At 40.0% G+C, this 14,616-nt stretch overlaps 1 protein-coding gene across 2 annotated transcripts; it reads left to right on the top strand.

Moving 5' to 3' along the window:
- The first annotated feature begins 73 nt into the window (after nucleotides 1-73).
- MAIP1 (matrix AAA peptidase interacting protein 1) lies at nucleotides 74-9,443 on the top strand. 2 transcript variants are annotated; one of them, XR_004423639.1, is made up of 5 exons: nucleotides 74-712; nucleotides 5,553-5,624; nucleotides 6,025-6,151; nucleotides 7,428-7,529; nucleotides 9,046-9,349. XR_004423639.1 is itself a non-coding variant. In XM_033111712.1 (5 exons), exons 1-5 carry the CDS (start codon nucleotides 272-274, stop codon nucleotides 9,122-9,124), a joined length of 867 nt encoding a protein of 288 aa, XP_032967603.1. In that variant the 5' UTR covers nucleotides 75-271; the 3' UTR covers nucleotides 9,125-9,443. The 2 variants fall into 2 exon arrangements, 1 of the variants encoding a protein (XP_032967603.1); XM_033111712.1 differs by having other exon boundaries at nucleotides 75-712; nucleotides 7,382-7,529; nucleotides 9,046-9,443.
- Nucleotides 9,444-14,616: the final 5,173 nt, after the last annotated feature.

The raw sequence follows: 14,616 nt of genomic DNA, 5'->3' as shown, positions 1-14,616 counted from the left end.
ACGTTCTTCAACTTTGCGATCCGTCCGGAAACAAGACCCGGAGAGAAAAGGTCCGCAAGGCCTACGGACTCGTGAAAGGGCCGGTTCCGAGCGCTGGGAGGTCTCTGTATGGATCGTGTGTGGAAAGCCGGGCTGGGGCGTACTCACCAGAGGTGGCAGCAACAGGCCAGCTTTACTCTCCAGTGTCTTTCTCTGAACCCCCCTCAGGTAGTTTCCCACCGACTTTCTTTCGATACAGCACAGGCAAGCACAGCAGTGAAAGGTCACGAAAATGGCGCTGGCTGCTAGTCTTTTACCCCGTTTCCTGCTGTCTTGGAGGTTGCCCGGCGGGGCCGCTCGACCCCGGATTCCCGATGCAGCCAAGGTGAGGCCGCCGTTGGCTGGAGTTTGCTATTTCTGTCGCTGCCACATTGGCTCGAGAACGACCCCATTTCCTCGGTTCACTTGGGCTTCGGCGCTGCCTGCTCAGGGCCTCCGGCTTCCCCTGCTCAGCCCGCCGGGCCTCTCCGCAGCCCTCCCAGCTTTCGCTGCCAGCCCTCGGCGCAGCTACAGCACTGAGGAGCAGCCCCAGCAGCGCCAGAAAACCAAGATGATCATTCTGGGGTTGTCCAACCCCATCAACTGGATTCGGACTCGAATTTACGCCTTCCTTATCTGGGCCTATTTCGACCAGGAGTTCAGCATCGCAGAATTCTCAGAGGGAGCGAAGCAGGTTTGTTTATTTCGCTGGAGTTGACCTGTACGCCTCTCATGCATTCAACTATTACACGTAAAAGTATTTAGCGGTGAGGTGTTCTCACTGAATCTCGAATTATCAAACGTGGGTAGTGACCCTGGCACAGAACCCTCGGGCCACTTCTTGACTTAAATTAAGCTTCTGCTTCTGTTCCCATGGTCCCCGAGAAGGAGTATTTGATTGAAACACCAGGGTGAAGTCCCCCAATTACCTTTTCCCCTCAACAGGATTTGAATCAGAAATGGACTCAAAGCCCATTTCTGCCACTTAAAAGTTATATGGCTTTATCTTTTCTAAACATGCTTATCTGCAGAATGAAAAAGACAATGCCTCGCGTATAGTAGGCACTCCATAAATGTTTGTTGAATAAATGAATGAGTGGATAAGATTGTTTTGAAGAGTGAGAACAGTTTTAAAGTGCTATACTATCATTTTGGGTAGAAAGACAAAACTTCCCACCAGAGCTCTGTTTCCCTTTCCTCATCCTACCCCTACCCCCAACCTTCCCCATCATACTTCTAAAGAATTGTGTCGAGATGAGCAGTGTTTCCCTTTCAAAGAATTTGCTGAGACAACCTGGTCACTGATAAATGCACGCCACTCTGCACACAGAGAAATAGCTTTTGGTAATTATACCCCTGATCCTGACAGTCGTGCCCCTTTCTAAGTGGCCGATAATATTAATGTGGTTTGATGAAAGTAATAGGGAAGATACCATGTCATATATACATCAATGGAGAACATTGATCTGTGGAGCTAATAAAGCCATCATTAGCTCCTTGCCACATGTCTGTCACTTTGGGTCCTGAGATTATTTGCAGATTTTGTGCATACATGCATTTTTCTAGGATAAAAGTCTGTCTATAACTTTCTTTTGAATCTCTTAGAGAGTTCGTCATTCCCAAACATTTCAGAACTATTGATAAACAATAGAAGTCGTAGTTTATTTCCGAGTTCATACCTCCATGTATCTTAAAATTATGCCATCAGGTGTAGTCATTTTATATTTGATTATATACTGGTATTGATATGTTTACTCCTAATTTATTTCAGATTATTTCTGTAAACAAAGCCATTTATATTTATTTAGGTGACCTGTGTTATAAATGAAATGTTATAATCAGTGTCAACATTAACTCCTGCTTCCTGGTTTCCTGAGTCAACGCTTCACTGCTTTATGTGTTTATTAAAAAATTAAAAAGCAAAGAGCAACTTGATTAATAGCACCGTCACCTCTGCTCATGTCAGTTCAAAATATGTGTCCACGTAGAGGTAAATTGGCGTGATCCTACTGTTTTCTACAATACCCACTGATGACTTGAGCTTGTGTACTTCATAACACATATGACTGGACCAGTTCATTTATGTGTTAATAAGGAATGGAAATCATCTCCCTACTGTAGACAGGATCAGGCTTTAGTCCCCGTTTCCTTTGAACACAGAGGAGCATGAGACACTTTTTAGTCACTCTGATCTTAGAGATCCTCCAGCTATTAGCTATGTTAGCACCACTTTTTGCTGTTAAGTAGCATCTCCACCCCTTCCTTAACTAATTGGTATGCTGTTTTGCCTCACCTAAGTCAATTCTTGTGTATCTAGCTATTCTGATATCCAAAAAGGATGTTTGGTTACCATGGCAAATGTTTACGATTCCCTTACATCAGTGGTTACTTAACATATCTTTCAGATCAAGCAAATCAGTTCTTCAACACCTAAGATTTAAAAGGACATAGCTAAAAAACCTTCCCCATACTAGATCTCATAATGCAAACTACCTTCCTTTGCATGGATATAATTCAAGGGCTTGGAAATAATCTGGTGCAAAAACATTGGCTAGTGTACAAGTATCTACTCTCATGGGCTCCCCTTGCTCTTTCTCCTTAAACTAATCTCCCAGCAAGAAGACGCTATCTTGGGTTGTGAACATCAAGTTACCAATTAGATCATGTTCATTAAGATTTTTTGTTGTTGTTAATCATAGAACATGGAAATGAAAGGGCACCTTAGGGCTTATCATTCTAATCTAATCCTCCTTTGCAGATGATAACCAAGTCCCAGAAAGGTAAAACGGTTGGCTCAAGGATGCATAGCTAATGAGTGCTGAGGTGCACTGCCCTGTGACCCATTCTACAGTCTTGGTCCTCCAAAGCCACCAAAATTGAGATGGTTCAGTACAATCTACGCAAGCTTTTCTTCATCGCCCGAACCAGGGGAATAGGTGATCCGATGCTATAAATGACTTTATTAACTCCGCAGACCCTGCTCTCCACTGATGTGTATATGGCATGTCTTCCCTATTACTGCCATCAAACCCCATTCGTCATATACTGTTCGTTTTCCTGTATCTTGCTTGTGCACTTTAGCCTTTTCTATAAGAAAGGCAACTATTTCCTAAAAGACTCTTTAGGTGAAACACGTCTATGTCTTCAAAGCCTTTTTGGGGTACTTATAACAGTTCTAACACTAACTCCCCAGATTTAATGCAGACCCCACAGGTTAAGGGCTCAGCCCCATAAGATTGGCTCCACTTCAGACACCATCCCTAGTCCTGGTCTCCCATATGTTTGACCAACCAGCTATAAATCGGGTTCCCACATCCCCTGTCCTTGGGTTCAATAATTTGCTAGAATGCCTCGTGGAACTCAAGAAAGCACTTTACTTGCTACTTCTAGTTTATTATAAAGGAAGAGATGCACGTGGCAAGGCATGTGGGAAGGGGTGTGGAGTTGCCATTATCTCCGTAGGGGTGTACCACTCGGCCCTCACTTCCAATTGACACCAACCTGGAACCTCTCCTAATCCCCTCATTTAGGGTTTTCAATGCAGATTCCACTATGTAGCCATGATTGATTAAATCGTTGGCCATAGGTGATTAACTCCATCTCCACCGCGGCTCTCCTCTGGGAAAGTCTGGAGGTGGGGCTGAAAGCTCCAACCCTTTAAACACATGGTTGCTTCCTCTGACAACCAGCCCCCATCTTCCAAGAGTCACCTCGTTAGCCTAAACTCAGGTTTGGTCGAAAGGGGCTTGTTTTAGGAGCTCTGTGCCAGGAACCAGAATGAAGGCCAAATATGTATTTCTTATTACATCACAGTATCACACCACTGATAGGTGCATATGATATATCTTCCCTGTTATTGCCCTCAAACCACATTAATCACATACTGTTAGTTTTCCTATATCTTGCTTGCACATTTTAGCTTTCGTTATGATAAAGAGGGCTATTTCCCAGAAGCCTCTACGTTAGATAGTCCTATATCATCAAAGCCTCATCAGGGCAGCCTCCAAATGGTTCATTATTACCTTATAGGATAATTTGCTTAGGTGTGATCTTCCTTGACCACATAAACTAGAATCTAATGGTTGGGTTTCAATATGATGGTTATGGTCTTTGTTTCATTTTACCAAAATATCACCCACATTCCATACACAGTCTTACTAAAACATTCTTGTATGGCGTCTCTGAACCCTGAGGCCCTCTAAAGTGTTTGCAGAGGGTCCTTTAATCCATTTGGACATGTGCATTTTCTCAAAATTCAATTCCATTATTGTACTAGTTTGCTAGAGCTGCCGTAACAAAATATCACTGTTGCTTAAACTACAGAAGTTTTATTTTCTCACAGTTCTGGAGGTTGGAAGTCCAAGATCAAGGTGTTGGCAGGTTTGGTTTCTGCAGAGGCCTCTCTCCTTTGCCCACAGACAGCTAGCTGCCTTCTTGCTGTGTCCTCACATGGTTTTTTCCCTCTACATGTGTGCCAGTGCCCCTGGTGTGTCTTTGTGTGTCCCAATTTCCCCTTATAAGGACAACAATCAGATTGGATTAGGGCCTACTCTCATTTACTTAATCACCTCTTTAAAGGCCCTGTCTCCGAATAAAGTCAGTCACCTTTTGAGGTATTAGGAGTTAAGGCTTCAATATATGAATTTGGGAGAAAACAATTCACCCCGTAGTAATTATTCAGGATTATCTCTCTGACATGCTTGTGCATCCTTTCTCCTGTGCCAGTTCTTCAGATTTCATCTTAGATGTTACTTCCTTTAGGAAGCCCTCTCTGATCATTCTAGAATGACTTAAGTGGCTCTTCTCTATGCTCCCAAATCATCCTGTTCTTATCCCTGTCATAATTCTTGACAGCTTACTTGCCTCTCTCCTTGAGTAGACTGAAAGCTCCTTGAAGATATGGTCAAATCTCATGCACAGTTTCACTTCTCACTGCTGGGAATGTGGAGGATTGCAGTTGGTTATCCCCTCACACACACTTTAAAATGGGACCTCATACTTCAAAATTAGAACCCACTGTAGTAGACTGTGAACTCATGATCTTGTCTGACACTTTCCCAAGCCTGCCTTATCTGTTTAATAAGGTTCAGGCTGTAACCCAGATCCCCAGACTCCCAGTATAGTCTAGACTGCTGCTTCCCAGCTGTTACCTGTATGATGGGGGGTGGAAGGGAGGTTGTCACATAACACGCAGGTTGATTACTTCATCATTTTAAAAGGAAATACAGAGGAAGATTTTTACTGAGACCTAGTGTGTACACCACACACTAGCTTTTTCCAGGTCCTGAGAGTGGATGTTATTAGTAGTCCACTCACTTACTACTATATATGTGGGAAGGCCGTATGAGAAAACAAAAGCCAACCGACTAGGAGTCACGCCTAACATTGATATCTTAGTGTTTGACATTGTTTATCGGCTCTATCATAAAATAGTCTTTGTTACACTTAGCCCTTACGTTTGAGCATCATACATGGTATTTTGCATTGGTGTTTGGAAATAATAATCACCATCCTCCCTCCACTATTTTTTTAAGGCTTTTGCTCATGTGTCCAAGTTGCTGTCACAGTGTAAATTTGATCTTTTGGAAGAACTTGTGGCTAAAGAGGTAAAGTATACTTTTAGTTTTCCTTTAAAAATAAATGTATTCTACTCTTGCAACAGAATGATATATACTACGTCGTCTTTATTTATGCTTGAAAATAGGATGTGTGCCATCATTCCCTTTGAGTACTTTGGGTCATATAAAAACATAGAATGACTTGCTACTTGAGGCATAAAAGTAAGTAAATAGGATGTCTTTCAGTTGTTCTTATAGAGAATGTTCTGTTAGGAATTATCTAGTTGAATAACTAGTTGCTTTCAGTGTTGCTTTTGAAGATGAGTAAATATGGTAGTAAATTTAAAAATAGGTTTAGAAAAATTCATTCCATGAAGAATTCACCATGCTTTTGAAAAGCTTTCAAAAGCTCAATAGGTGAATTATGCTTTTATTTTTCCAAACATAGGTACTAAATGTATTGAAAGAAAAGATCACTTCACTACCTGACAACCATAAAAATGCCCTTGCTGCTGACATAGATGAAATTGTCTACACATCAACAGGAGACATCTCCATTTACTACGATGAGAAAGGTAAATGGTCCATCATTATCAAAAAAAAGCTAGGCTACTGGATAATCATGAAATAGTGGGGGTTTGTAAGTACAAGTGGATAGTTGTAGAACTTCAGAGAAAATAATATATTCATTCTTTGAAGACCTAGCTCTGCAAGAATTGAGATATGGTAATAGTTTCTTATGCCCTTCCACCTGGAACTTTTCTCTCTACTACTTTTTAATTCACAGGAGAGGATATTGTCACGCAAGTTGATGAAAACAATCTGTTTAGGACAAGCTGCTCCCATGTATCAAATTAAAAATATTTGTGTTTCAGATTTCCTAACTTGATGGAAACAATTGAGTATTTTAAATGTCCAGCTGTATGTTAAATATAAGGAGTACAATAAAAAGTAAATGATATCAGCTAAAGACTGTTTCCAAAGTAAGATTAACTACAGAACTCCCAAATTGGGTTTATTTGGAGACAGTTTAAAAAGTTGAAAGGAACTTTAGTGGTATCTGCTATCTGATGCATACATCTTCCCCATGGCATTCCTGAAAATGTATTGACTTATTCCTGCTACAAATATTTGCATATGTATTATGTGACAGGCACACAGGAAATCTGGACTTTGCTTACACATTTTTCGAGGCAATTCTGATTTGAACTCTTAATAGTTAAAATTTTTGTTCATGCACATTAATTTGAAACATTTATAAAGGTACTTTTACATATTTTTTAAAAATGTTTTTTCCTCCCCTAATATTTCAAATTGCATCTTAGCACCATGGTCACTACCTGATTTTTATACAGGACATTGTCGTAATCACCAGGCATAGCAAAGTGCATTAGGGAAGAATAGGAGTCTTTCTTCTTTCTGGCAGTTTGGGTTAAGTTAATTACTTAGCAGCAAGGAATGTTTTTTCCCCTTCATTTTTGGTTTGACAACAGATACGTTATAATTTTAGAAAATGCCACAAATTGAAAATAATCTATGTAGTATACTTAGTAAATAGTACATGCTCAGTAAATAGTAGCTGTTACTACTGCAATGGAAAGAGGGCCAATATGTCAGAACCCCTAAGAATTTTCTAAAAATAAAAAGGTATCAATATAAGTATCTTGTTAGGCTAGAATAAGCACAAAATTTGATCTATAACAACTGTGTAACTACAGCCACTTTCTGATTTCATTTTGGATATATGGATGATAGATTATTGTGATTTTGTATTTGTGTGTATGTGTGTGTGTTTTTTCCCTAAGGAAGGAAGTTTGTTAATATCCTGATGTGCTTTTGGTATCTAACCAGTGCCAACATCCCCAGTGAAACTTTAAGTGGAGCCGGTGTATTCCAGGTTAAGTTGGGGGATCAGAATGTGGAAACGAAACAACTTCTTAGTGCAAGCTATGAGTAAGTCTAATCACATTTCATTGTTCCCTTTCTCTAGAAAATGGAAGGTAGTGTGAAGGTATGAAAACTAAAGGGAGCTTTAGGGGAAAAGGATTAAAAATTTTCAAGTTCTTTATGAAGAGAAAAAGTCATAGTGACATCCTGGCCATGCAGCAGAAGCATTCAGAAATTAGAAGGAGGTAATATTTCTGAATGTAATTAAATGGTGTTTGAGCTGTCTATTGCTGCATTACAGTCCCCCCAAAACTCAGTAGTTTCCAACAGCTCATTTATTTTGCCCGCTATTGTACTACTCAGGAATTTTGTAAAGGCTCAGCTGTGAGGTTTTCTCTGCTTCACCTGGCACCATCGGGGGTGGCAGGGCTGGAGGATTCATTTCCACAATGGCTGCTTCGCTCACATGTGCGGCACCTGCGTGCTCTTGGCTTCTCCACATGTCTCATTCTCCAAGGCCGCTCTTCGTGGCTTGGGCTTGTCATCTCAAGCTCGTTCCATGTTTTATGCTGGATGGCTTTCAAGAAGCAGAAGACAGAAGATGCTAGACCGGTAGAGGATTATGCCCAGGATTGGAACAACATCATGTCCACCATACTCCACTGGTCAAAGCAGACACAGGACATGCACCATTAAAAGGCCTAGAGAAACTCCACCTTTTGATGGGGCAACAGCAAGTTCCCATTGCAGGAGAGCGCACTGGATGGGAGATACAGTTATGGCCATTGCTGGAAAATAAAATCTGCCGTAATTGGCACATGGACTATCCATCCATCCACTAAACATTTATTGACCATCGCCCATTTACCCAGTACTCTGGTAGGGGTTCAGATACAAAACTGAAGGGTTCCTGCCCTTAAGGAGGTACTGTCTAATAGAAGGTGAGCAAATTATTTAAAAGAGACACTATAGTGTATTTTTGTGCTAATAAAATCTGGAGCAGTGAACAAATCCAACAAGTTCAATGGAGACCTCATTGTATATTTAAATACTTTTTTAATTTAAATCTACTAAATTGTCTCTTTTGAGACGTCATTTATAATTAAAGAACACTATAATCAACACTAACCTTTGGTTCTTCTCATATTCCCTATGAATACCATAGGCAGCTCATAAACACTGTTATTTTCAAGATTGATCTAATGTATATAAACCAAATTCCACTAAAGTGCTGTTTTAATCATCATAGTCCAATTTATTTCTCCTCATATTAGGCATATGTTATAGCTGGTATTTAACAACATAAAAATACCCTAGTTTCTCTCAAGGACTGGCAGATGTTGGAGTGTAGATCAGTCCATTAAAAATACTCATTTTACTTGACAGTGTGCTTCTAATTTTGTGGAATATTTTTTGTGATTGAATTGGTAGATTAAATTTTTGTTAATTTTAATTTTTATTTACCATCGACCATTAGCTTATTGCTAAAAGCTGCCTCTAATGTACACTTGCAGAGTATATAGATATCTAAGAAGTATTTGGACTAATGTAAGATTCACATTATTTGTAATTTTTTTTCGAGATTTCAGAGGGAGTTTACACAAGGAGTAAAGCCTGACTGGACCATTTCACGGATTGATCACGCAAAGTTATTAGAATAAACTTTCTTGGAAGAAGTAAGTTTATTGGACTTTCAGCAATTGCTGTGAAAACTAAGGAAGAAAAGTTTTGGATCAGTTGACCTTCACTTAGTCAAGTCTGTGGATTACTTTTGTATTATTTTGCAATACTCCTTGTAGTATATTGGCATGATACAGTAAAGCATTTTCCACAGATTGTTATCACCTTCTATAAAAGAGGTCAAAATAAAGAAGCTACAATAGCTCGTCGTTGGTGTCATATTCAGTATCATTTCTAATGTTACATATATATGTGTATATACACAAACTAATTTTATAGAAAATAAAGAAGGAATTAAAACTACACATTTCTAAATTAATAGTCCTTAAATATCTTATTTGTGGTTAATATATTTATACCAATAATTCAAATTATATATAGGGTTTATTTTTACAATTTAATGCTATTTGATTACCTCTAGCCACTGGATAGATGAAAAGGAGGAATGGATGGGATTATAGTAGATTGGTCACCGCAGAACAAAGATCTTGAAGCTTTGTAAAGCACAAAGAAAAAAAATAGAACTGTCCCTCAGCCACGTGTGGGATAATATCAAGTCTCTTAACATATCTGTATTTGGAGTCCCACAAGTTGAGGTAGGGGAGATAAAACCGATGTAAGAACTAATGCCAAAATTTTCTTCATTGATGAAAACTGTAAACCCACATATTCAAGCAACTCAACAAGCAGGGTAACACATAAAACCTCCCTGAGGTACATCATAATCAAATTGTTGAAAACCAAAGAAAATTGTAAAATCAGCTGGAGAAAAAATTCCATTGCAGAGAATGACTGCATTTTTTTTCCTCTCAAAGAATGTGACATCTTTTAAAGTGCTGAGAGGAAAAAAAAAAAAAAAAAACTGTTGATGTAGAATTCAAGAATATCCAGAAAAGGTGAGAAAAGACTTTTTCAGATGGGGAAAACATGAGAGAATTTGTTGCCAGTATACCTGTTTTATAAGAAATGTTAAGGACCAATGGGCAGAATAGATTCAGAAGTGGACCCATGCATACTGGGCAACTGATTTTTACTTAGGGAATTGGTTCACAAGGTTGTGGAGGCTGGTATGTATAAAATCTGCAGAATAAGTCAGCAGGCTGGAGACTCGGAAGAGTTGATGCTATAGTTTGAAACAAGTCTGCTAGCAGAATTCCTTCTGGGGGATCAGTCTTTTTCTGTTGAGACCTTCAACTGATTGGATGAGGCCCACCCCATGATCCAGGGTAATCTGCTTTATTCAAAGTCCACTGACTTAAATGTTATTGTCCTCTAAAAAATACCTTCACAGAAACATCTAGAATAATGTTTGACCAAATATCTGAGTTCTGTGACCTAGTCAAGTCGACAGATTTAAATTACCACAGCATACTACTATGTACTCTCCCCTTAGAGTCAACAAAAGTTAACCCTTTGCCATATTGTTTTATCTCTCCCTTTTTCTACACACACACACACACACACACACACACACAAATCTGGTACTAGGTTCCATTGTGTGAGTTAGGGAGAGCTTACCCCATAACCATGAAGCAATTGTGGGACGCCATCAGGATGTCCTGCAATTCAACTCAATTCTGACACTATCTGGGGATAGCATCAGATTCCACTGGTTAAGGGTTTAGTCCTGCAAAACTGTCCACCCCCCTTCAGATGCTGATCACAAGTCCAGGTGGTCACCTGGACTCTTAACAACAGGCTGTAGATTGGAGGTTGCAGTGACCCCCTCTGTGGGTTTCATTAATTTGCTAAAGCAGCTCATAGAACTCAGAGAAACATTTTACTTACTAGGTCACCCATTTATTATAAAAGGATTCAACTCAGGAACAGCCAGGTGGAACGGATGCACAGGGCTAGGATTGTGGAAAGGGGGTGTAGAGCTTCCATGCCACTCTCCACAGCTGCAAGGGTTCACCAACCTGGAAGCTCTCTGAACTTCATCCTTTTGGGTTTTTATGGAGGAGTCATTACAAAGGCAATTGATTTAATCATTGGCTGTTGGCTGTTGATTCAACCACCAGCCCCTTTTTCCTCCCCAAAGACAGGGAAATGGGACTGAAAGTTCCAACTCTAATCATGGTTAGTTCTGGCAACCAGCCCCACGTCCTTAGGTGCTTTCCATAAGTCACCTCATCAATATAAACTCAGGTATGATTGAAAAGGTTTGTTATGAATATCAGGACACCTTTATTTCTCTTATCACTTAGGAAACATCAAGGTTTTTAGGAGCTCTATGCCAGAAACTGGGATAAAGACCACACACAGAGTATAAATCACAATATCACACACACAGTTTTTATCTAAAGCATTTGAAAATAAGTTTCAGGCATACTGTTTTTTTAAGCAGCTAAGTTTGCAGTAATTTGTTACATCAGCAGCAGGAAAATTAATACACAACGTGATCCTTGCATGAATCAGTATTACATAATAGTTGGCGAAATGATGATTCTCTAATTCTGTATCTTTTACTGGCATCATCCTATAAAACAGAGCCCACTTCCCTTTATTTTTTTGTTAAATATCACACCGAGCACATGGCTTTTAACTATCCAGTATATCAATTAAAGTCATTCTTCCTGATGCTTAACTAGCCCCCAGTTTAGCCAGTGGGAGCCCCTACAATCTGTCTGCTGTGACAGGTTCAAGACTAACGTGACCCTGTTGTTAGTCTTAGTGCTTCTGCACTTTCTGCGTAACAGTATGTCCCAGGATCTTTTGTCCATTTCCTGCCTCAGACCTGAAAAATCGGTGGCTTCTCCAAGGAGTCATGATTTCCTCAGGGCAATTGCTATACACTGAATGCCTGTGTCCGTCCCACCCCCGAAATTCTTATGCTGAAATCCTATCACCCAATGTGATGGGAGGTGGGGACTTTGGGTGGGATTAAATCATGAGAGTGGAGCCCTCATGAATGGAATGGGTGCCCTTATAAAAAAAGAACCCTGAGAGCTTCCTTAGGTTCTACCATGTGAGGACACAGTGAGAAGATGGCTAACTAGGAAGTGGGCTCTCAACAGACACCAAATCTGCTGGCGCTTTGATCTTGGACACCCCAGCCTTCAGAACTGTGAGAAATAAATGTTTGTTGGTTAAGCCACTCAGTCTATGGTGTTTTGTTTTAGCAGCCTGTACAAATCAAGACAGGAATGATGTTTAGAAACCAAGATTTGGGCATCTTGAAATATTTTGACATTTTATGTCGGCAAGAGAATGTTCATATTTATATAAATATTTGAGATTTTGGATCATTTATCTAAAGGAACTCTGGGAATGCTAAATGTGGACTCCTCGCCTTTATTTCTGTCAACATAATTTAAAATATCCCTCCCCCATACTCTCTATGCCCAAAACCAAGATTTATTTCAATTTATAGCACTCCCACATCTGACATTATAGAATAGCCTACCACATTGATTTGCTCCATTGTCTTTCTAACGAAGGCAGGAACTTTTTGTGTCTTGAACCTGGAACAATATTGGTACATAGTAGAGCTCTGTAAATATTAGCTGAAAGAATAAATAAATGAGTGAACCTCACTACTGTTGAATTTCCTGATTCACGTGACAGGAACATGTTCCCATTGCTTTTGATTTGATGCCCTAGCAAGCTAACTGCGATTTAGCAGGTACATCCCCCTTTCAAGGCATATAGGGTATTGGATATGTGACCTTGCTTTTATGGTCCTATAATAAATGTCCTTTATCCTAAACACCACACGGTGGAGCTAATTGTGTATGGAATCTAAATGCCAGAGTCAGCAGTGAGCCTGAGAAGGTCTGAAGTTCCCGAGCAACGGGAGGGTTGCTTTGTTTACCCACAGATTTTTGTAAATAGATATAGGAAACTACTCACCAAAAAAATTTTATGAACAGAAGGTGTTGGGGTTAAAAGGTTCAGAGGGAACTTTCCCCTACATCTCTTCTCTGGTTGCTGGAACCATTGATAATATCATTCAGTTTCTCTGTGATTACCCCAATCCTCAGAAGGGTTTTTCTGGATAGTGTGGTGTACTAATCAGGATAATATAGATTATGCTGCAGTAACAGAGAATCTCCAAATCTCAGCGGATTGACACCCCAAAAAAAGGTATATTTCTTTTTCACACTGCATGTCCAATAAGACACACGTGGGGACTCTGGTGGTGGCATCACCCTCCTTCCTAGCAGCTGCTACGTGACACTACAGCAAATGGAAAACAACTCTGAAGGGTTGCACATGAGCAATTACATGCTAAACTCGGAAGTGATACAATTCATTGGCCAGAGGATAGCCCTACTCAACCACAGAGATCCAGGAAGTATCATTCTATCGTATAGGCTGGAAGCAGAGAGTGAGAAGCATTTGGTGAGCAGCAATATGATTTCCACAAGCAGCAATTAATGATTTCTCTTGTTTTAACCCTAGGGATGGCTATCATAGAGCCACTCAGCACACATTATTGCATCAGACATCAGGAGGCTCAGGAGAAAGAGGGATTTCCCAGATCTTTTGGTGACATATTATTAGCTGAGATTTATTGACTCCTCTGCTACAGGAGCCTGAGGATTAGGGTCTCTCTTCCTGGATGCCAGTGACTGCAGTTGTCTTAAACCAGTTTTAAATGAAAAAGGCCAAAGGACACCTGAATTCCATTCTCTTCACTGGATGAGATCTGCCAAGTTGCATTAAAACATCCCGTCGATTAATGGGGGTACCACATGAAATAAAAATTGGTCAGCTAAGCCTTATTATAAATTATTTATTGTTTCAAAATAATAACTAAGAAAGTTAGATAAAATAAGTCTTTTATGAGAGTACTCAGTCTTAGTAATTCAATCTCACAATGTGGATGGATTATGCAAATGTTGGTGTATCATCTAGGATTAGTTCTGACTGCATGAAACAAAAACTTTGAAGATCCTGACTTAAATAATAATAATAATAAAAAATAGTTGATTTCTCTTACACATCACAGAAGTCCAGAGACAGAATGCTTTGGGCTACTATGCCAACTCCATGAAGTCTTTGGGGACCCAGGCTCTTCCTAGTCACCACTGCCCTTCTTAGGATATGACCCCCATTCTCATAGTACAAAATGGAGGGTAGAGCTCCCGCCACCATCTCCGTATTCCGGGCAGCAGAATGGAGAATAGGAAAAAAAAAAATGGACAGCTCTCTTTTAAGATGCTTTCCCAGAGTTCACACAGAACACTTCCACCTAATTTCATTGGCTAGGAATTAGTCACAGGACCACACATAATTTTTGCGGTGCAGGGAAATAGTATAAATATAGTCTTTTATCTAGGTACATTATATTGCCCCAAATATAACTAGGGGTCCTAAGACTAAGGAGCGGAGGAGGCAACTAGCAATTTTCCCCAACTGGGTTATTTGAGTCATGAACCAGTGCCGACTCTGGTAAATAGCTGGCAGGCCTGCTTTGCCAGCTTCGTTAACCAACAGCTTAGCTTGCAGAGACCTCGGGGTCTGCTCA

This window comes from Rhinolophus ferrumequinum, chromosome 8, assembly GCF_004115265.2.
Source record: "Rhinolophus ferrumequinum isolate MPI-CBG mRhiFer1 chromosome 8, mRhiFer1_v1.p, whole genome shotgun sequence".
Taxonomy (NCBI): Eukaryota; Metazoa; Chordata; class Mammalia; order Chiroptera; family Rhinolophidae; genus Rhinolophus; species Rhinolophus ferrumequinum.
This window is presented reverse-complemented; position numbering and strand designations above follow the sequence as displayed.

What these genes read in the sequence shown, in the direction of transcription:
- MAIP1 (XM_033111712.1), top strand. Translation starts at nt 272, where the DNA reads ATGGCGCTGGCTGCTAGTCTTTTACCCCGTTTCCTGCTGTCTTGGAGG. An exon ending in CATTTACTACGATGAGAAAG is followed by an intron (nt 6,152 to 7,381) that starts GTAAATGGTCCA and finishes TTTTTCCCTAAG; the next exon opens with GAAGGAAGTTTGTTAATATC. An exon ending in CTTCTTAGTGCAAGCTATGA is followed by an intron (nt 7,530 to 9,045) that starts GTAAGTCTAATC and finishes TTTTTTTTCGAG; the next exon opens with ATTTCAGAGGGAGTTTACAC.